We start from the raw sequence: 21013 nt of genomic DNA, 5'->3' as shown, positions 1-21013 counted from the left end.
AGGAGATACCTACTTTGTACCTCTAAAACGGTTTTTACAGTTGACACCTTTAATGTTTTGATGTATTTTATGTGTATAGGTTTTTTTATAAATATAAATTTTTTCACAGCCCAGAATACTTTCCCTCAGGGCAAATTTTCATTGAAGTTAGTGCATTTATTGTTTCTTTGTTTTTTTTTTATTAGCAAAGAGCAACAAAGCATAATAAAAACCAATCATTCCACAACTTACAGTCACCCCTTACGCTCATACATCAATGGATAGGAGTGGTGTGCTCGCTTGCTTGTGCCCTCCACACACTTCACAAAAGGCAAAATTCAAAAATGCACAGTTTACCTTAAAAAAGTAGAAACATATTCAATTTTATGAATATAAACTTTGTGGTAAAGTATGTACAATCCTCATGTATACTTAAGGAAGCATTAGAAGGGACAGACATCTCCAGTACATTTCCACTGGGCGTAGTCAATTAGCATTACCCAATTATTACACATTATCGGTTGTTACATGTACGTGAAATCAAGAGGCTTCCAGGGTGACGGATCTTTCATGCAGTTATGCATAATAGAGAAACAGAAATATATAGTTACATATATATATGTACATATTCAAAGTCCAGCTTACCACATATACACGTTATCAGAAGTGGGCAGATTACAAACTTTCTCAATTGAAAAATGAGAATCCAATATAAGATCTTGATCATTGACACCTATAAAAGATTTAGCACCTTTTCAGACATAATACCCCTGGCACATTAATGTGATGATTTTTTTTTTTTTTTTTTTAAAGCAAAAGTCTTGACTTTAAAGTGAGGTAGCAAAAGCATTAGGAAGTAAGCAGAACAGGAACATCACATAGTTACTGTTGAATAAATAAGTGTTTGTATGGTGGCATTGTGGGAAAGCGTTGGCTTTACTGTGCCTTTACCGATGATGCTAGAGTTAATGCAAAGCTCTATAAAGAATATTTCGCATCATGTAAAGCTGAAAGTTGATATGGTCTAAAAATACACAACATTCATTTTTCATTTAGCAAATGTGACCAGAGCCTCTACCGTTGGCTGTATGTTCTAGAGAGGCAAAACTGACCTAGTACTGTAACAGAAATGAGAGTATAGCCAAGATTAGGATGGAAGAAAACTGAACACGGCTAGAAATATGAGAGGCGGAGCTGCAGTTATTAAGTGATCTTCACATAGCACAAAAAAGTTCCGGAACTGGTCTGCTACAAACAACCAGAACAGAATAAGCATACGCCTGGTCACGCCAGACGATAAGACATTCCTCTATGCTGTTTCATTGGTCTGCTGCTGGAGTGTCCTACACTGAAGACTGGTCCCAGACCTAAGGCACAAAATAGAAAAAGAACAGATCAGAGGTTGGACTGTCTTAAAAAGAAGATGTAAAAAAACACTACTTGCTGGCAATACACAATTTAAGTGGGATTGGAGATGTATGGGAGCCTCCTGACTGTTCCCCAATACCACCTCCGATAGCAGCTTATTCACCACTGGAATAAACATACCCATGTCTGAGTGCATAATGAAATTCTATATACTGCCCATCCCCAGAGAATCCCTTAAAGCGACTCTTAACCCACAATGTGCCCCCCCCCCCAAAACCGCTTGTATAGTCAGATAGCAGCTTTTGATCCAAGATCTGTCTTGGGGTCTGTTCAGCAGGTGATGCAGTTATTATCCTAAAAAAACAACTTTTAAACTTGCAGCCCCTTGCCAAATTGGTGCGGCCTAGTGTCTGTGCTCTAGGCTTGCACTGCTTTCCCCTGGGTAAGATTTCTCCTAATCATCAACAGGGGGCATTCCTAATGGTAAAGAGGGTAGGGAGGAGGGACAGAGAGGTGGTGATGGTCTAGGGCACAGACACTCTCTAGGCCACACCAGTTTTACACAGGGCTGCAAGTTTTTTAGGACAATAACTGCATCACCTGTGGAATGGACCCCAGGACAGATCTTGGATTAAAAAAAGCTATCCGACGATACTAGTGGTTTGGAAGGAGCAGATTGTGGGTACAGAGTTGCTTTAAGATGTTCAGCACTGCAAAAATTAAAGGGAAACTAAGAGCACTTTGGAAGTCTCTAACCTGCTAATATGTCCCTAGAGCGCACAGGGCACTGAGGAAGAAGGTAAGTTTCTTACCTTCATCCTCGGCGCTGTTTTTAACATATAACATTGTAGATATATATATATATATCGGTTCGGTGCACTGGGGGCGGGACTACCACCCTCAGTGCACTGTTTCGCCCCAGCTGTCCCACCCTTCCTAATACATATTTATGCAGCACTCTGAAGTGATGAGCACCGGAGTAACATCACCTCAGAGTGGCGTCCGTATATTTATTAGGAGGGGTCGACTAGCCAGGGGGATTGGTGCTGCCCCCAGTGCACCAAGCCACCTAATTTAAATATCTAATAAACTACAAAGTTCCTGAAAACAGTGCAGAGGATCAAGGTAAGAAATTTACTTTCATCCTCAGCATCCTGTAGGCTATAATTACATAACAGCAGGTTAGAGACTTCTAACCTGCTGTTAGTTTCCCTTTAAGGGTTTGGTCCTCTGTTGATGGTGATGTCACAACATGCAGTAAATGTCCTGTGTGTTGAGAGGAGCATCAGGAAGTGTTGATCAGTGGTTGCTATATTTGCTTTTTTTTTTTTATTGCCATATTTTCATATTCCAGATATGCTCATGCTCCGCTGCACTGTGAATAGAGTAATAGAGAAATGTAAACTAAATCAAACCTTGTTTAAAGAGTATGTATGTGAACATTTTTATAAATGAACCACTGCAGGAAAGGGCCAACTTTGTTAAGCAGAAAGGGGTTAAGGCTACTAGCTCACGACTGTAATAAATGATTTGTATACTGTCCGCAATTGGGGACAGTATGAAACCCATTCTATTCTATGGGCCAATGCACATGACCAAGGCTTCCACAGTCTGTAGATCTGGGGCCCAGACCAGGCCTATACTTTTATTATGCGCATGGTCCGTGACCGTAGATGATATTCTGTGGGACGTCCCTGCTGTCCACCAAACCACTACAGTCGTTTGCAGGAGGCCTTAATCTTGCAATAAAAACCTCTAAGCTCTTGATCTAAAGAGGATAAGAATAGGGCCTGGCTGTGCATGGCCTCACCATGAGGCAAATGTGCAAAGTGCATCACTTGTTAACAGTGCAATAGCCTCCTTCATTTCCATTTATGCATATTATATTACTGTTTAAACAACAAGCACAGAGCTATGTGAATTATTATACCTTATTGACTTGTGAAAGGGGCGTTCTTGCACCCCCTGCAGGTACACGACCTCTACTGCTCTCTTCAAATAATCTTCCAGGTGACCTTTCTCTTCTGGTGCTTAATAACCTTCCAGGAGACTTTTCTCTTTCCAGCGGTCGTCCAGGAGACTTGTCTCTGCGCATCTCTGTCCTTCCCTCACGATAGCGATGTGGTGTACTGGGTTCACGTGCCAGACCTTGACCTTCTCCTGGTACTGGACTAGCTGCTATTCTCTTTGTTATATGGTCATTGTATGAAGGAGGGCCTCTCTTGTTGGGACTGCCACACAAAAGGGAAAGCTGTCAATACATCTCAATGACCTTTCACAGTGTGGATAGAATCTGTAAGCTAATGAAACCTACCTCCGTGTAGTGGACGGGGCACGATGGAGATCCCCTGCCTTGTCTTTCACCAGATTGCCCTTGCAGCAGATTACTCGGAGCTTGTCCTGGTAAACAGATGCCAGATAAATGGCTCCAGAAGAGATGGCTGGTCCCAAGTAACGTGGGTTTGGAATATCCAAATGAGCCCTGGCTGGAGCACTGCAATGATAAATTATAATATTAATAATATTTATTTACATAGCACCACCAGCATTTAAAGGGGTTCTGTTACAACGGAAGCTAGGTCTATACTGAGGCATTATACTAAAACCTATTTCAAATGTACAAGCATTTCTCAAAATGTATAAAATTGATAGCTCTAGACTCACTAATCCCCCACGTGCCTTTTTTGTTTGATAAACTGTTGCCTTAAGAGCAGGGCATCTAGTAAATGGGGTCACTGGTGCCCAATTCAATCACAGTCTCCTGATCTGTCCCATTAGTACTGGTAGTTAGCTTTTACTTAAAGGGAATCTGTCACTAGGTGTATGATGCCTTAAATGAGGGTGCAAAACAAGAGTCCGTTGACCTTGACCTTGTCATGATTGCAATACTCGCACTTTGAGTTAGACGTTGTTTCCCTATTTATGTTCCAATACTCGCAACCGAGTGGGACTTAAGGGGCTATCTATCATGGAGGCACCCCGTGGCAACAGGCTAGGGATATCTGGCTATCCTGTGTTGGCAACCGAGGCTCCACGGACTCTTGTTTTGCATATTTAATTTTTGGGGGGCATCAGTGGAGACTCTTTATTGAGTACTTCATTGGAGTTTTTTCACTGATCTCCTTGAGTTCAGTGATTACTGTGTTTTCTTAAATGAGGGCGGCATAAACTAGTGACAGAAATGCTGAACAGATCAGTGTATTACTTACATCATTCTGTTCGGCAGTTCTCCTAATATGCAGGAGAATAGGATTATTGCCACACCCTTCCCCCTGCTGATTGACAGTTTACTGCCTATACACAGCATGGATAGATAGCTGTCACTCAGCAGCTGGTGGGCGGAGTTTTCTGCTTCTCAAGAATATTGAGGATTACTGGGTTTACGGACATATTGTCCATGTTATTTAGAAGGAAATCTCTGGATCAGCAGCACAGAACAATGTAAGTGATGCATCATTCTGTGTAGCTTCTCTGTCACTAGTTTATGCGAACCTTATGTAGGACAACATAAACCTGCTGAGAGGGTTTGTCTAACATAAAAGCAAGGGGGATTGTGGGAAATTGTCTGCACTGTTGCATGGTCACAGTTCAGAGAAAAAAACAGTAAACAGATCCATGGGGAAAATCTCTGTATGTACAGTTATAAGCATATGGTCCACTGTTAAATAAGAGTGAGTGTGTGTGTGTGTGTGTGTGTGTGTGTGTGTAGGGCGGGGGGCAGTGACACTACAAGAGATTTATTAGGGAAAGATATAGGCCTGCCTGAAAAGATGTTTTAGGACATGATTAGTCTTAGTTCACTGGCAGAACAAAGAGCTTGGGTAGGGTGGTAGACAGGAGATAGGGAGGGAGGTGCAGCACTATGGAGATACTTGTGGGTGAGCAAGGGCAGTTTAAATGTATATTTTGCAGTAATTGCACAACCAGTGCAGTGACTGGCACAGGAATGGCTGCATTGGTGTATCAGATGATGAGCCTGGCTACTGCATTCAGGATAAACTGCAAAGGGAAAAGCTTTGAAAAGGAAGGCTGATTAGTATATGTGGCATACAATAAAATAGAGCAACAATATACATTAATATAGGAGACATGAACTAGTAACTAACAGAAAAGACTTACCCAAGAGCAGCACGTCCCTGAATCTCAATAACTTCCAAGGAGTTAAAATGAGTCACAAACAAGTAAGGTTCTCGGTATGCTGAAAGAAACCAAAACGGAAAGCCCAATGCTATAATACCGATCTGTAAAATCATCAGGCCATGTGCTTCAGAAGAAAAATTATTCTGAGAAAAAAAATTAAAAAAATTGCAAGTGCTAAGTTATATATACCAAAAGCAAGAGGCAGCCTGCTCCATTTTAGATCATCCGTTCGACTCCGTCTTCCATACGAGTCAACAAAGACTCCAAACTCTGCAAGAGAAAATCTAATGTAAAATAAAATCTAGAGCCGCAATGTACATAAAAAAAACAAAACTAAAGCAGGTTGTTACCATGGAAACAGAGCAGGTATTCTTCCCTCTGTCCTGTGCTGTTCACCTGCATTATGGCGATAGGGAAACTATTGGATGAGGAGGCAAACACAGCAGAGGCCAAAGAATGGTCGTTTTTATCCAGGAATTCTAGGCGCAAAAAAAATAGAATAAAAAGTATGTTATTGTTTACATTATGTATCTATTGTTCTATCGCTCATGGTGCATCTAGTAGGCCTGTCTGCCATTTATAAACTTGTACTTCAAAAACCGACCCTTTAACTATGAAAACATTGTAACAGCTTGTTTCCGTATCTTCTTCATTAGGGTAAGACATCTAGACTCTAACTGGACTGTTATATACAGGACAATCATTCTCTTAAAGCGGAACTATCAGCAGGTTCTTGCAAACGAACCTGCTGATATCCCCCTGCAGCTGTCCACCTCCTGTTAGCACTGTGGTTATTCCTTTTTCTGTGCGTCCCAGCGTTCTGCAGCCTTTGATCAAAGAAGATATGCAAATCAGATCCTTAGGAGCACTAAGGGTGTTGCCTGGCCGCACAGAGTACCCCCTGCGGCCTGCCGAGCCCACCAATGCATATTCATATATTCATAGTAATGCCGCTCATAACAGAACACATGCAAGGAAGAGCTAAGGCTGGGTTCACACTACGTTTTTGCAATCAGTTTTCTTTAATCCGTTTTTTGTTTTTTTTTTGCAAAAAAAACGGATGTGTAGCTGACACTACTTTTGTGTCTGTTAAAAAAAATGGATCTGTTTTGATCCATTTTTTCTACAATGGAAGTCAATGGAAAAAACGGATCAAAACAGATGCACACAAATGCATGTTTTTTGCAAAAAAAAATGGATGAAGAAAAAAAAACGGATTGCAAAATTGTAGTGTGAACCCAGCCTTATATACGAGACGGCTGCTTCCAGCGCATGTGCGATTCACAGTGCATCCCGGCTCAGAAGAATCTCTCGTCAGCACCCATTTCTAGACTTTGCACGTCACTGATGGTGTAAGTGTAATTGTGTATATGTCTATTCATGATTGGACGAGGGACGTGAGATTCTCAGCCGGGACACATTGTAAATCGCACCTGTGCATATGTTAGCTCTTCCTTGTACATGTGCTATTATGAGCGTCATTACTATGCAAATACAAATCTGCATAGTAGGCAGGGTGGGCCGAGGGGGGGGTGCCGTGTGCGGCCGGGCAACGCCTCCAGGACTCCTAAGGCTGGGTTCACACTACATTTTTGCAATCTGTTCTTTTTTGTGTGCATCCGTTTTGAACCGTTTTTCCATTAACTTCCATTGTAAAAAAAGATCAAACATTTTTTTTTTTTTTTTTTTAACGGACACAAAAGTAGGGTCAGCTACGTTTTTGTGTACATTAAACAAACGAATCTGTTTTAAACCTTTTTTTTTTTATAATGGAAGTCAATAGAAAAACGGATCAAAATGGATGCACACAAATGCATCCGTTTTTTGAAAGAAAAAAAAAAAACGGATTGCAAAAACGTAGTGTGAACCCAGACTAAGGAGCTGATTTGCATATCTGCACAAACCTGCTGATTGTTCCCCTTTTTGATATCAAACATATGAAAAGTTTTGAACAAGTGTTCAGATCATAACAGATCAGGAAAAAAGTCGGCACAGAGCACATTTATTCCTAACATTACCTAGACCAGGGGTGTCAAGCTGTGGCCCTCCAGCTATTGCAAAACTACAATGCTCATCTTGCCTAGACAGCCAAAGTGCCAAGGCATGATGGAAATTGTACTTTTGTAACAGCTTGACACCAGTGACCTAGACGGACCTTAGTTTATGAGTTCCGTCTCTCCCCTTGTTCTACTTGTTCTGATTGGTCAGGGTCTGAACACTAACTTTTAAGATAGAGCTGCCCATGGTGAGACAATAACAAAGCATTCCGCACTCCCCCGATGTTTTCCTACAGCATGTTGGGATCCCAGCTGAGACAATCCCGCCTCCACTTCTGAGATGGAATTGTCTTGGGGTGACAGCTCGCTCAGCCAATCACAGGCCGAGACGGGGCAGCACTATGGCCAGTGGTTGGCTGAGCAGGCTGTCACCCCAAACAAGTCCATCTCGGAAGTGGAGACGGAAAGGCTGTTTGTTATTTACCCACAATGGGCAGCAGCGTATTAAAAGTCATGTTTGAACAGAATACCCCTTTAAGCACAATTGAATTCAGTTCAGTTCCATCTATATTTAAGCCCCCATGTATCTTCTCACCCTCCAGAGTGTATTGCTTCATCTCAATCTCATAGAATTTGTTGGTTCCAATAATGACGCTGTAGCCGGTAAAATAGATACAACTGCAGGGCTCCGACGTTTCAATTTCCTAAATAAACAAATGGATTTGAGGCGGGAATTGTTGAACACAATTTAGACACAGATCATCATAAAATGGTCACATACCTTCCGAATGCAAAATTTGCTGAGGCTTTCATTATATCGCAATATTACAACTTTATTTAGCATGGCAGCGCAAATGCACAATCCATTCTCAATCTAGAAAAAGAATGGAAATAGGAAAAAAAATCTGAAAAGATTAATCACAATACTTCGTGGGGTCACATCGACTAAAATGGTCTCATATAACAAAGGTAGGGCAGAGATTGGCCTATGTTCAAACACAGTAAAATAAAATAAAAATCTGGCTGTAATTTTGTGAGGAATTAAAACGTGTGAACGGGAGAAAAAAAATGCTGTTTTTTCTAAAGGCGGGTCATAAATAGTGAGTATTTTCATTATTTTGACAGTCGTAATCAATCACAGCCATTATTGTATACGGTGTGCACACTGCCGGCCAATTTCCCACGGACTTCAATGGAACTCGTTATTACATTGAGAATACAGCTTTATTTCACTGTGTGTGAACATAGCCTTAGGGTATGTTCACACATACATTATTTTAACTGCAGTTATTGAATCCAAAACAAGCAGATCAGGCACATATAAAAGAAATACTTATTCCTGTGATTTTTTTTTTCTTTCAAATCAACTGGTTTCAAAAAGTTATATAGATTTACAAATCTATGTTGCTGCCCATGGTGAGACTAATTATTCCTTCCATACTTATTATCTATTCTGTCTCCTTCTCCCAGTTCTGGGCTGATGCTTTCTGCTTAAGACACAGAAAAAAAACTGTGTGAGCTTTTCTCACCTTCTTCCCTCTCCTAAAATGGTTGATGTAATCAAGTCCCTATCTACAACTTTGTAATGCCAGAAGATTAATCACAGTGAGTTCATCCACAACTTGACTTCAGATTAACCCTCCCAGCATTACAAAGAAGCTACACAGTTGCAGATAAATCTTGTTAGGGACTTGTTTATATCAGCCATCTCGGAAGCGAGGGGATAAGAGAGGGAGACAGAGAGAAAATCTGACACACAGTTTTTTGTGTCTTCAGTAGAAAGCAGCAGCTCAGAACTGAAGGAAGTACACTGAATAGATATTAAGTTTTAAATGAATTGTTAGTCTCACCATGGGCAGCAACATATGAGTGGAATTAAACCCCTTAAATTATTCCTTTTAGGGTATAAACACACCGTATACTAAGCAGATACGCAGCAGATCTGCAGCAGATTTGATGGTGCAGATTTGATGCTGTGTTCAGTTATTTAGATCTAATCTGCTGCGTATCTGCTGCGTATCGCAGCAGTAAATACGCTGCGTATACAATGTGTGTGTGTTTGTACCCTAAATAGAAGTTATGCGCACTAGAGAAATACTGTAAAAACACTGCTTTACTCTTAGTACGCACTTGTACAGCCATAAGGGTAGATTGTAATAAATTATAGGATGCGAAGTTCCATAAACATATTAAAAAAAAAAAAGTAATGTACCTATAGTGATCCTAAAATTATATCCCCTGCCAGAAATAGCCGTTTAAAATAGTATATCTAATAGCAGTAGACTGGTGACTGTGACTGCACCCACAGAGAACATAACCATCTGCCAGTAAGCAGAGGAGAGGAATAAATTTGTTCTATACATTTTGACAGGGTTGTGGAGAAGGCTTCCAGTGGGTGCAATGTCACCCCCTCACTTACTAATAATAGTGATTTATGTTCCGATTTAGTGCGGTAACAGAAATCTTCTGCCTCAGCTTTACTAATGTAAAGGTTACATACCTAGCATTGCAACATTTTGCTAAATGTACAAAAAACCTATATAAAAATCTACGACCCTACAAAATGGTGACTTACCTTCCCGGCAGCAAATAGATGACAGCCCTTAACAGCCTCAAACACTGTGAGAGCGACCTCTGGCTGTGCTGGCAGATGGGCCTGGGCCAGCGACTGCTTCACTTTCTTCACATCAATCAAGCACAACGCACGCTCTTCTCCTACAGACGTATAGAACAAGACCGAAGATATATATGAATATGTTGCCGTCTGACCACACATATACTAAAAGAGGGACTAAACTGGGGGCCATCTACTAAAGGGGGACTGGGGGGGGGGCATCTACTAAAGGGGGACAACACAGCTTATAGAATATGTAACAAAATAAAACATGCAAAGGTCCCTTTAAGCTACCTGCTATAAGTAGGAGTTTCTCTAGCTCTTTCACGATGTGAACTTGGAACACGGCACCGACACCAGGAATGTGAGTGAGAGAATTCTTTAACACATTCAGGGCATAGAGGCCTTCCTCGGCGCCCACCAGAACTATCTGCATCAAAGAATATAAGTAAATGATGAACTCTGAGAATAGGAGAATCCAACGTGCTGCAGATACATGGATAGATTTATACACATGAGATATATACATGACTGTTTAGATACATATTTAGCATTTCCTCTTATTAGGTGTATAATAGGTAAACAAGATGTAAATATACCATATTTTTTGCTGTATAAGACAGACTCTTTTGCAAGAAAATATCTTGCTAAAAAGTGCCTGCATCTTATATTCCGGACACTACCAGACGACCCTGCTTCCCTAATGTGCAGGCAAAGTGATGATTCAGCACTGTGCTTGACTGCTGGGTGAACTGTGCAGTGACTGATAGCTGCACAGTCCTCTTTCTGCTCCTGGCAGACACTGATCACTAAAATGAGTGCCAGGTAGAAGAGGAATCTCCAGATTCCTACATGTAGAAGCCCCAATAATAATTCCAAAACTAAACTGGAGAAGGACCTTCAATGATGTCACATGACTGGGAGAAAATTCTCCCTTTAGATACTGTAAGCAGGGACAATATGTATTAAATGTGTGTGTGTGTGTCTCTATGTAGCAAAGCTGTTTGTGTATGGTGATGTAGCAGAGGTGTGTGTCTGTGCATTGGTATAGTAGAACTCTGTGTGCCTATGGGTATGTTCATGTGGCATAGCTGTGTGTTTCTGTATGTAGCAGAGCTGTTTGTTTATGGTGATGTTGCAGAGGTGTGTGTCTGTGCATTGGTATAGTAGAACTCTGTGTGCCTATGGGTATGTTCATGTGGCATAGCTGTGTGTTTCTGTATGTAGCAGAGCTGTTTGTTTATCTGAGTATTTGTGTCTCTATTGTTATACTAGTACCGTGTGTGTCTGTTTATGTAGCAGAGTTGTGTGTCTCCCTACAAATCATAGCTGTTTGTGTATTGTGATGTAGCAGAGGTGTGTGTCTGTATATTGGTATAGTAGAACTCTGTGTGCCTATGGGTATGTTCATGTAGCATAGCTGTGTGTTTCTTTATGTAGCAGAGCTGTTTGTTTATGGTGATGTTGCAGAGGTGTGTGTCTGTGTATTGTTATAGTAGTACTGTGTGTGTGTGTGTGTGTGTGTGTGTGTGTGTGTGTGTCAGTATGTTTATGTAGCAGAGTTGTGTTTCTTCCTACATAGCAGAGCTGTTTGTGTATGGTGATGTAGCAGAGGTGTGTATGTCTGTATGATAATGTAGTGGCACTGTCTGTGGCTGTGGATATGTTTATGTAGCAGAACTGTGTGTGTGTATTTTTATGTAGCAGAGCTGGGTGTGTATATTGTGTATGCTGCAGAGCTGTGTATATATGGGTATAAGGTACTGTCATAAAGAGTGTTAGAATGGCTCTGTCATTTCAATAAACTTTGTCCCCTTCACTGATTTAAACCCTTCCGCAAGGAAAGTTTATTAAAATGAATTCTTCCCCCACCCCCCGTTTCAATTGTTTAAACCAGGGACACTTCTTATAGCCAGGAGCGTTTTATAAAGAAATATACAGTAATACACAATTGTTAACAAAGGAATATAATATATATGGGTGTTGTTCTTTACATATATGTCTATTAAGCCATTCATGCCTGTATAATTCCATGTACTGTATTAGGACCCGTTTGGTATCCATGCCCACCTGCTCTGTGAGAGGTATAGTGCAGTTTATGTCCAGCCGGTCTTCCCCTTCCAGTTTCAAAAGGGAATTTCCAAGCAATTTCTGCGATAGTGAAGAAAAAGAAAATGGCCTAAATTCACAGAACGCTACAATCCAAACTTACATATAGGCTGGGCCTGTTCAATTCAAATAACATCGTTCAAAAATGATATTGAAAGAAAAAAAAAAAAAAACTTTCATAAACTTCCATGCTATTTACACATTGATATTTCACCAATAGGGTAGGACACAAAGTGACAGTGACACATAAGGAGAGTGAGTAATGCAGCAGCTAGTGTAACAAGAGGTAACAAACACTACAGACTTGTGTCAAGACCATCTGTGTGATAATTACCTTTTCTACAAAACATGTCACCTCCAATATACTCATCCTGATGTCATGAAAAGAGCAACATACAGTTATATACTAAATATACTATACAAGGGGGGCAGCAATCAGAAGCAATCACAGAAATCTAGGCTATCTACAGACAGGTTGTACAGATGTGGTCCCACCCCTGAGAATGAACATACTGACCATTCCATTACTACAATATCCCCCATATTGCTACATTGGGGATGATTATATAGTTTAAAGGGGTACTCTGGTGAACATCTTTTTCTTTCAAATCAACTGGTTTTAGAAAGTTATATAGATTTGTAATTTACTTCTATTTAAAAATCTCAAGTCTTCCAGTAGTTATCAGCTGCTGTATGTCCTGCAGGAAGTTGTGTATTCTTTTCAGTCTGACACAGTGCTCTCTGCTGCCACCTGTTTGTGTCACAAACTGTCCAGAGCAGCAGCAAATCCCCATAGAAAAACTTTCATGGTCTGGACAGTTCCTGTTTTGGACAGAGGTGGCAGCAGTGAGACTGGAAAGAAAACATCACTTCCTGCAGGTGATAAGTATGGGAAGACTGGAGATTTTTAAATAGAAGCAAATTACAAATCTATAGAACTTTCTAAAACCAGTTGATTTCAAAGAAAAAGATGTTTGCCGGAGTACCCCTTTAAGGTTATAAGTGTGTAGTAAAGAAATACTTGAGTATATAAAGGCCCCTGAATTAAAGGGGTTGCCCAGGAATATATCTTCTCTCAGTAATGGCATTGCTCTTGTTTGTAGGATGTGCTTGGTATAGCACCTCAGTCCCATTCACTGGAATAGGGTTGAGCTGCAGTGACTGACATTGCCCACAGAAAGATGTGGAGTTTTTTCTGGGGTAAAGCAGACTCCTTTAAAGGGTTCATCCCAGGATCTCAAAAGCTATTACTTACCTCGCTCCCTGGCAGACACGATCCAGTGGCTTCCCAATGACTTGAAAGGGGAGAACCATGTAATATGTTGCGACAGCTCCATGCACTGTCTGCAGTGGCAACCCAATTAGCCATTGGCCACCACATGCAAGGATGGTTTCGGCCTATGTGGTAGTCACAACATAGTACAGTCAACATGGCCTGCCCCCTTGAAGCCGGGAGAAAGGTATCAGACCATGTCAGTACAGGGCAAGAAGTGGAGTGCTAATAATAGCTTTTCAGATCCTGCGACAACCATTTCTAAGATCAAACAAGAATCAGTCACTCTTGTGATCGAGCTGTGGTTTGCATTTTATAGCTCATCCCTGCTGAGAAGAAGTCCGGCCATTTTTAATATGCAGCAGCCAGCAGGGGGGAATTTAATAATGTGTCCGCAGTGAGCAGCAGAACTGGCCACGGGACCCCCATTAAAAGACAACCCCCCCCCCCCCCATCCCCGGTCTCCTAATGACGTCATGGCTCGGGGGTAAATGCCTGTCCCAGTTGATGGACTGGACGCTCAGCCAATCAGAGACTGGAGCAGCATCCAGCCTGAGTGGCCAGTCCATCAGCCGGGTAATACCTTGAGATGATCAGACAGCGCTAATTTTCAGGTTCGTACGAACCTGAACCATCGGTATTTCCCGATGGAAATACCGATGTCCCGATGGAAATACCGAAGTCTTCCCGTTCCGTGGGGAAGGTGGAGACAGCCCGAGTCCCGCCTGGAAAACAGGAATACAAAACTATGGCCCAGGCTGTTTTCCTGTTTTTCAGGCGGGACTCGGGCTGTCTCCACCTTCCCCACGGAACGGGAAGACTTGAAGTCAAATACCGTTGGTTCAAGTTTGTACGAACCTGAAAATTAACGCTGTCTGATCATTTCTAATCATAACGCGTGCAGCGCCGGAGATACAGGAGCTCAGTGGGGGTCCCGAGGCCAGTCCAGTCACTCACCACGGGCACAGGGAGAGGTAAGTTTCTACTTGTTATCAAATTCCCCCCTGCCGGCTGCCACATTTTAAAGATGGCCGGACTTCTCCTTTAAGTTGTTTAGCAGCTTTTGAATAATTTTACATAACTAGTCACATTAGATGTTCAGTAGTTTCGGAATATTAAGCCACAACTCCTGAATTTTACAGTCTGACGGAACAAGAGATTCCGAGGAACCATATTCATTTGTTTATTTATCTTATTCTCTTTAAACATTGTTACTTTATATCATACAATGCTAAGTGTCCATACAGTACAAGAACCGAAACGTGACAGATGACAGTAATACTAAATGACATATCACTGATAGCAGCAGCGTCTTTTACAACTAATGGGAACATCTAACATATAACGCACAAGTACGAAGCGACGTCAAAATAAAAGCCTCATTATTCCTCTAGAAACACAAATTTACGCTATTTCTATTAGGGATGAAAGGAATACTCGAGCAATACGCCTACTATATTTACAGATTTCCCCTACCTATAACATTGAGTAAATTTGTAAATACTTTGCTTTATTGATCTGGCACGTCTCAGAATTTTTATATTCTGGATACACGTGTAAATTATACACAATTCTATGTTTTAAAGGGGTAGCCCCTTCATATGACCCTGAAATTTACCCAGAAATCCAGGTAAATTTCCAGTCCCATAGGATTCTATTGGGTACAGATACCGTTTAGGACTTTTCTATCTGATGCCCTGTAGAACCCTATTAGAGCATCCAGAATTCCGGACAGCTCTGGACTGCACCTGGAAACTGTCCAGAATTCTGGATGCATAGCATGGCAGCCCGAGGTAACGCTGCTGGGTGCTGACACTGGCCCTTTAACTGTACACATTCCTAATCAGAAGTGCATACAGTTAAATGCGGGGCTGGGACTGATTAGGCCCGCATTTAACCACCACTCCTATGGTGGTTGGTCGGTGGAATATACCTCAGCCGGTTATAGTTCTGTCGTGAGGCCAGTGCTAGTTCAGCACACAGGTGGGTTGGTATACCTGCTTTTAGCATGTGGCTGGCTATATTGGTCCCCAATGGTCGGTGACCTGCCGAGGTGTGATCGGTCCCTTGGGCTCTTATCGCGGTGGTCCGGAGTGGAGAGATGACCCATCCGGACTGTTGGTACCGCCACCCACAGAAAGGGGAAAATGACCCAAGGACGGTGTAGCCTGTGTGTAGGTGCTGGTGCAATTATCACTTAGTCCCAGTATAATAAATAAACTGATCTTTACTGGTAAGTCTCTTCTAGTACAGGATACCAAGTGACTTTTAGGTTACAGACTTGCGTTCACTGAATCTGTGCTGAGAGATGCCAAATAGGTGAGGTAGAACAGTAATACTGATTTAGTTGCGTGAAGTAGAGAGTTCAAAGGGTGGAGAGAAGTTTTTTGGGAGAGCCCCAACCCAATTTAGTAATGTGCTCTGCCGTAACTTAGAAGAAGAGATACTTGAAGATACTTAGAAGAATACTCCTGCCCGTGTTTCGATCTTTGTAGCTATAAACCATCTTCTGCCCTGCAGTGTCGGGGTACCCGTCCTACGAGGGTGACACAAGCCCCATTCTTGGTTACCTGAGTTAAGCAAAGTGTCCGAAGATTTCCGGTGTCACCTGTGCTGCGAGATAGAATACGTAGGTCTTCACTATGACTGCTTTGCTCTATCCGGGTCAGTTCCTCTGTCTAGGATACCGCCATGCACATGTCCACAACTACAGCTGGTCTGTTCCGGACAGGGAACCTAGCAGAGCCAGGCTCCTGGCTAAGTTCAGCAGGGATGCCTGATCTGTGTGTGTGCTACTCCTCAGAGAATCAGAGAAGAACTAAGTGTGGTCCTACATTTCCTCTCCCCGTGTGACTACTTTCTACATGGTGTATGTAACAACCTCTGTGAGTGGTGGAGAAGAGAGTGTACTGAAGAAAAGAGAGTAGGGACAGGTAGGGAAGAAAGAGCCTCTCTCATCGGTGCACAGAATCACAAGCATAACAGTAACCCTTAAATGACTACAGCTGTGCAATATATACAAAAGTAATACATAGTCGACATCTTTTGATAAAAATAGAGAATGCAATTTCATTACCACTATACTCTATGGTACAGGACTTTTACGACAGGTGCCCATACTAGAAACACCCATGGTGGGACACCACAGTAATACACATTATTTGAAATGGCCACACACTGTTGTAATTTTTACTCTTTTAAGCCTAGTGTTACAGTCCTTTTACACAGCCCGGCATGGGATCATACAAGGACGCAAATGAGCATCAATCAGCAGGATCAGCAATTGCCAGCACAGACAGGCATATATCTCCAGCCCTTTCAGCCAATCACTGACTTAGATGGAACAGCACAGTGGCCAGTGATTGGCTGAGCGAGCTGTCACTCTTGTGTCTTGAGAATAAAAACCCACTCAGCCAATCACTGGCCACAGCACTGTCCCATCTCAGTCAGTGATTGGCTCATAGGGCTGGAGGCGGTTGGACAGACCAGAGACCTGGAGGATGACACCGGTGGAGCATGGACAGGAGAGAACACCTTTTTTTTTTTAAGATGTGCGGCTGCCATCTTTGTGAACTTGTTCCAAACTAAATCTTTTTGCAAAGTTCAGCTTGCTCATCTCTATGCCAAATATGCTTATGCTTATGCTTATCTATTGCTTATTGCATCCAATGCCTTGTCACTGCAATGAGATGAACTGCTTTATCAGAAATCTGATGGTACAGTCTGCCAAAGTCCCCCAACACCAAAGTGTTTTTTGATTGCCTAACATAAAAACAGGCTGCAACACTGAAATAATTATTCGCATATTAATAAGAATATTTCACAGGACAGCTTTCAATATTTTACGTTCTCCTCTGGCTGCTATGGGCTACAAACCCCATTTTCCTCTCTGTCACTTTTCATAACTCTACTCTAAAGTGCTATTTTTACATATTTTGTGTTAGTCTTGATTATTATTTTTTTTGTAACTACCATATTTTTATTATATTATATAACCATATTCAGATTTATTTCTATATGCCATAAAAAGTATAACTTCGGACACAAAGTAAAAATTCATGTTTAGAATGGATGGAGCACTTAAAGGGATTGTATCATGAAGCAAAGAAGGTATAATAAGACGTATACCACATACATATATGTAAAGGAGAACAAATGTGCGTGATTTAGTTAAAAAAAAAAAAAGCTTACAATGCGTGCCGACACGTCTCCGATCTTCAGTCTGCAATGCCGTATTCGGACGGCCGGGCCGAATCCCTCCGAGCGTCCTGAGTGCCGGCCGCCCTCTTCAGCGTCATCAGATGCTCAGCCGCGATTGGCTGAGCACAGTTTGGCTCAGCCAATCACGGCTGAGCAGCTGATGACGCGGCCGCGTCATCGGCTGCTCAGCCGCGATTGGCTGAGCACAGTTATGCTCAGCCAATCGCGGCTGAGCAGCCGATGACGCGGCAGAGGGCGGCCGGCACTCAGGACGCTCGAAGGGATTCGGCCGAAGACGACATCGCTGACTGAAGATCGGAGACAAGTCGGCACGTGACAGGTATGTATAGCGCACCACACTTCCAGGTACACGGGTGGGGGTGGTGGGACACGGGGAAGGAGGCCATTCACAGACATAGGCTGTATCCCAGTTTTCCAGGCGGTCCTCAGGTTGTATCCACCCTTTCCATGGAGCGGGCAGACAGCGGGAATCTGATGCCAATAGTTCAGGTTCATACAAACCCGAACCCCGGCCGGTTCGCTCATCCCTAATTGTGAGCACAAAGATGACAATCAAACTGTAGAAACAGCTGTAACATACATTTTGGTCAAGATGCAGGATGGAACAGAAAACCTAAAGCAAAGTATTTGCAAAGTTTAGTTTATAGATTTTTATGATGTGACACTATGCAACATTGCTGTAATGAAAGATTTTGTTTAAAATTTGATTCTTTTTTGTGATAAACAAGTGAAGGTTCAATTGGCATTGGTCTCTATAAGTCCCTGGCTGCGATATTAAAGAGGTACTCCTGCAATTTTTTTTCTTTCAAATAAAATGGTGTCAGAAAGTTATATATATTTGTAATTTACTTCTATTTAAAAGTCTTCAGTCTTTCAGCACTTATCAGCTGCTGTATGTCCTGCAGGAAGTGGTGTATTCTTTCCAGTCTGACACAGTGCTCTCTGCTGCCACCTCTGTTGCAACAGGAACTGTCCAGAGCAGCAGCAAATTGCCAAAGAAAACCTTTCCTGCTGTGGACAGTTCCTGAAGTGCACAGAGATGGCAGCAAAGAGCACTGTGTCAGACTGGAATACACCACTTCCTGTAGGACATACAGCAGCTGATAGGTCCTGGAAGCCTTCAGATTTAAAACAGAAATCAATTACAAATCTGTCACCAGCTGATTTGAAAGAATTTTTTTTGCCAGAGTACCCCTTTAATCTACGACTAAACCTTAGCTAGGAATCTCTTTAACGTCACGGCAGATCCCTAATACTATGTTTTAGCTGGAACATCAGCAACAAGCCTTATAAACATGACATGACACCAACAGGTAACAGCAAAGAGGCGAAGACAAAAAAAAAAAAAAAACACATCTAAAGGAATGTCTGACATTTTTAGGAAATCGTTGGTTTTTGGTTTTTATTCTTCTACTTACAGCGTCGGCTTCTGCTTTCTCTCTGGAAACTCTCCCACCAGCAACCACCGACTCCAAGGTAGTGACCCAGCGCTGCTTATCGGGAAAAGTAGGTGCCAACAAGTAAAGAGTGCGTCCCGGCCAGCAAGTAGTGTGTGGGTGCGACTCCACCTTCATCACATATGGCACATCTATCGGGCCATCAAACAAAACAACTGTTAAACTATGTAAACTGGTATATGACTGGTTATTACAGGGCAACAATATTTCTACAAACATTTCCCCCCTCCCCCCCCCCCCCCACACACACACACACACACACACATCCCCCCCCCCCCCCCCCCCCACACACACACACACATTTCCCCCCACACACACACACTCAACTACTCGCTGTCGGTGTGTGTAATAGCACTGTCCATGAGCAGGGAACAAGGAGCAAGCAAGCCCTGATCTGACAGGTTGGCGCTTGCTTGCTTCCTCTGATCGCCCTGTGTAATAGGGGCTTAAAGTGTCACTCTCGTTTTTTTTGTTTGTTTGTTTTGTTTTTTTCAGAAATCAATAGAACAGGCGATTTTAACAAATTTTGTAATTGGGTTTATTAGGCAAATATGCCATTATCTGCGTTCAAAAAGACTTTCCCCAGGCCCCCCCCCCCTCTCTCATTCACTGCTCATTATCAGGAAATCTCGTCTAGTTTACATTAGTTGTGCCCTGTGTAATCTATGGAGACGGGAGGAGGGAGATTAGTCGCCAGCAGAGAACAAAGGATTACACAGTGGGAGCTGTGTGAAAGACGGTATTCAGGTCAGAGAGGTCAGTGCTGACTTCAGAGGATAGCCTGTGATGTAGCTGTAAATTAACTCTTTGTTGTCCTGTTTTGGTGCCTCATCTCCCTCCACCCCTCCCCTCTCCATAGAGAACCATGAAGACAGGGGGAAGAGCTTCAAACTGCTTTTTCATGCATTTTTCGGCTAAGAAACCCAATTACAAAGTTTATTAAAATCGCCTGTACTATTGATTTCTGCAAAAAAATGTAAACGACAGCGACACTTTAAGGCATTTGAAAAAACATTGCCACTAGGCTTCATGTATGTAGTCACACAGTAAGACTTTGGAAAGCTTTGGTTATTCAGAATGGAAAGAATAACCAGCCTCCCAAACATCTCGATATACATGCATACATATATACACCCATCAGGGAGGTACAGAGGCTACACAAAGGAGAATGATGAACATATATGAACATATTAAAAAAACTAATGTTCAGCAAACTTCATGAAAGTGTCTGGCTTGGGCAACTTCTCCGAACCCGAATGCTCGGCATTTATCTCCCCACATCTGGAGACGGTGGAGGCAGTCTGAAGATTGCCTGGAAAACATGGATACAGCCCATGGCCTATGGCTGTATGCAAGTTTTCCAGGACTCTCTAGGACTGCGTCTCCAGATGTGGGGAGATAAATGCTGAGCATTTGGGTTCGGAGAAGTTGCCCAAGCCAGACACTTTCATTAAGTCCGCTCAACATTATAAAGAGCCTACCGTTGCTTGCCTAACTTTAAACACACACATAAAAAGTCATAATAATAGTCACCATAAAATACATAAAATAGGAGAGATCTTCTGCGGTTTGTGTCTCACCTGATTTTGCTGTATTTACAAGCTCTGTGGATCCCACAGCTCCATGAACCGTTACATCACCATCAGGAAGACAAAGCTCAAACTCCTCTACAGGTCGCTGGTTCCCTGTGGACAATAATCCAAAGATTCCAAAAAATTAGTTAGTATTGTAAATAAGCTATACGGGGTGGCTCGGACAACTCGGGAGAAAGAGTCACTTGGCAAACAAAACAGGGACTTAAAGGGGTATTTAAGTTTGTTTTTTCTCCAGCCGTCAACCAAACAATTATTGAGTC

General features: G+C 42.3%; 1 protein-coding gene across 2 annotated transcripts in view; it reads right to left on the bottom strand.

Annotated features, from left to right (window-relative positions):
- Window positions 1-225: 225 nt before the first annotated feature.
- CIT (citron rho-interacting serine/threonine kinase) overlaps window positions 226-21013 on the bottom strand; it is a 106667-nt gene continuing 85879 nt past the window's right edge. For both annotated transcript variants that reach the window (XM_069961273.1, XM_069961274.1), the window contains exons 36-48: window positions 20739-20843; window positions 19120-19289; window positions 12169-12249; window positions 10393-10528; window positions 10060-10199; window positions 8266-8358; window positions 8080-8188; window positions 5838-5966; window positions 5677-5757; window positions 5467-5545; window positions 3662-3841; window positions 3278-3578; window positions 226-1346 (exon numbers count right to left, since the gene is read on the bottom strand). In XM_069961273.1, coding sequence (XP_069817374.1) covers window positions 1323-1346; window positions 3278-3578; window positions 3662-3841; window positions 5467-5545; window positions 5677-5757; window positions 5838-5966; window positions 8080-8188; window positions 8266-8358; window positions 10060-10199; window positions 10393-10528; window positions 12169-12249; window positions 19120-19289; window positions 20739-20843 — 1628 coding nt within the window. In that variant the 3' untranslated portion in view covers window positions 226-1322. The remainder of the gene's footprint in view (window positions 1347-3277; window positions 3579-3661; window positions 3842-5466; window positions 5546-5676; window positions 5758-5837; window positions 5967-8079; window positions 8189-8265; window positions 8359-10059; window positions 10200-10392; window positions 10529-12168; window positions 12250-19119; window positions 19290-20738; window positions 20844-21013) is intronic.

This window comes from Dendropsophus ebraccatus, chromosome 3, assembly GCF_027789765.1.
Source record: "Dendropsophus ebraccatus isolate aDenEbr1 chromosome 3, aDenEbr1.pat, whole genome shotgun sequence".
NCBI classification, from domain to species: Eukaryota; Metazoa; Chordata; class Amphibia; order Anura; family Hylidae; genus Dendropsophus; species Dendropsophus ebraccatus.
This window is presented reverse-complemented; position numbering and strand designations above follow the sequence as displayed.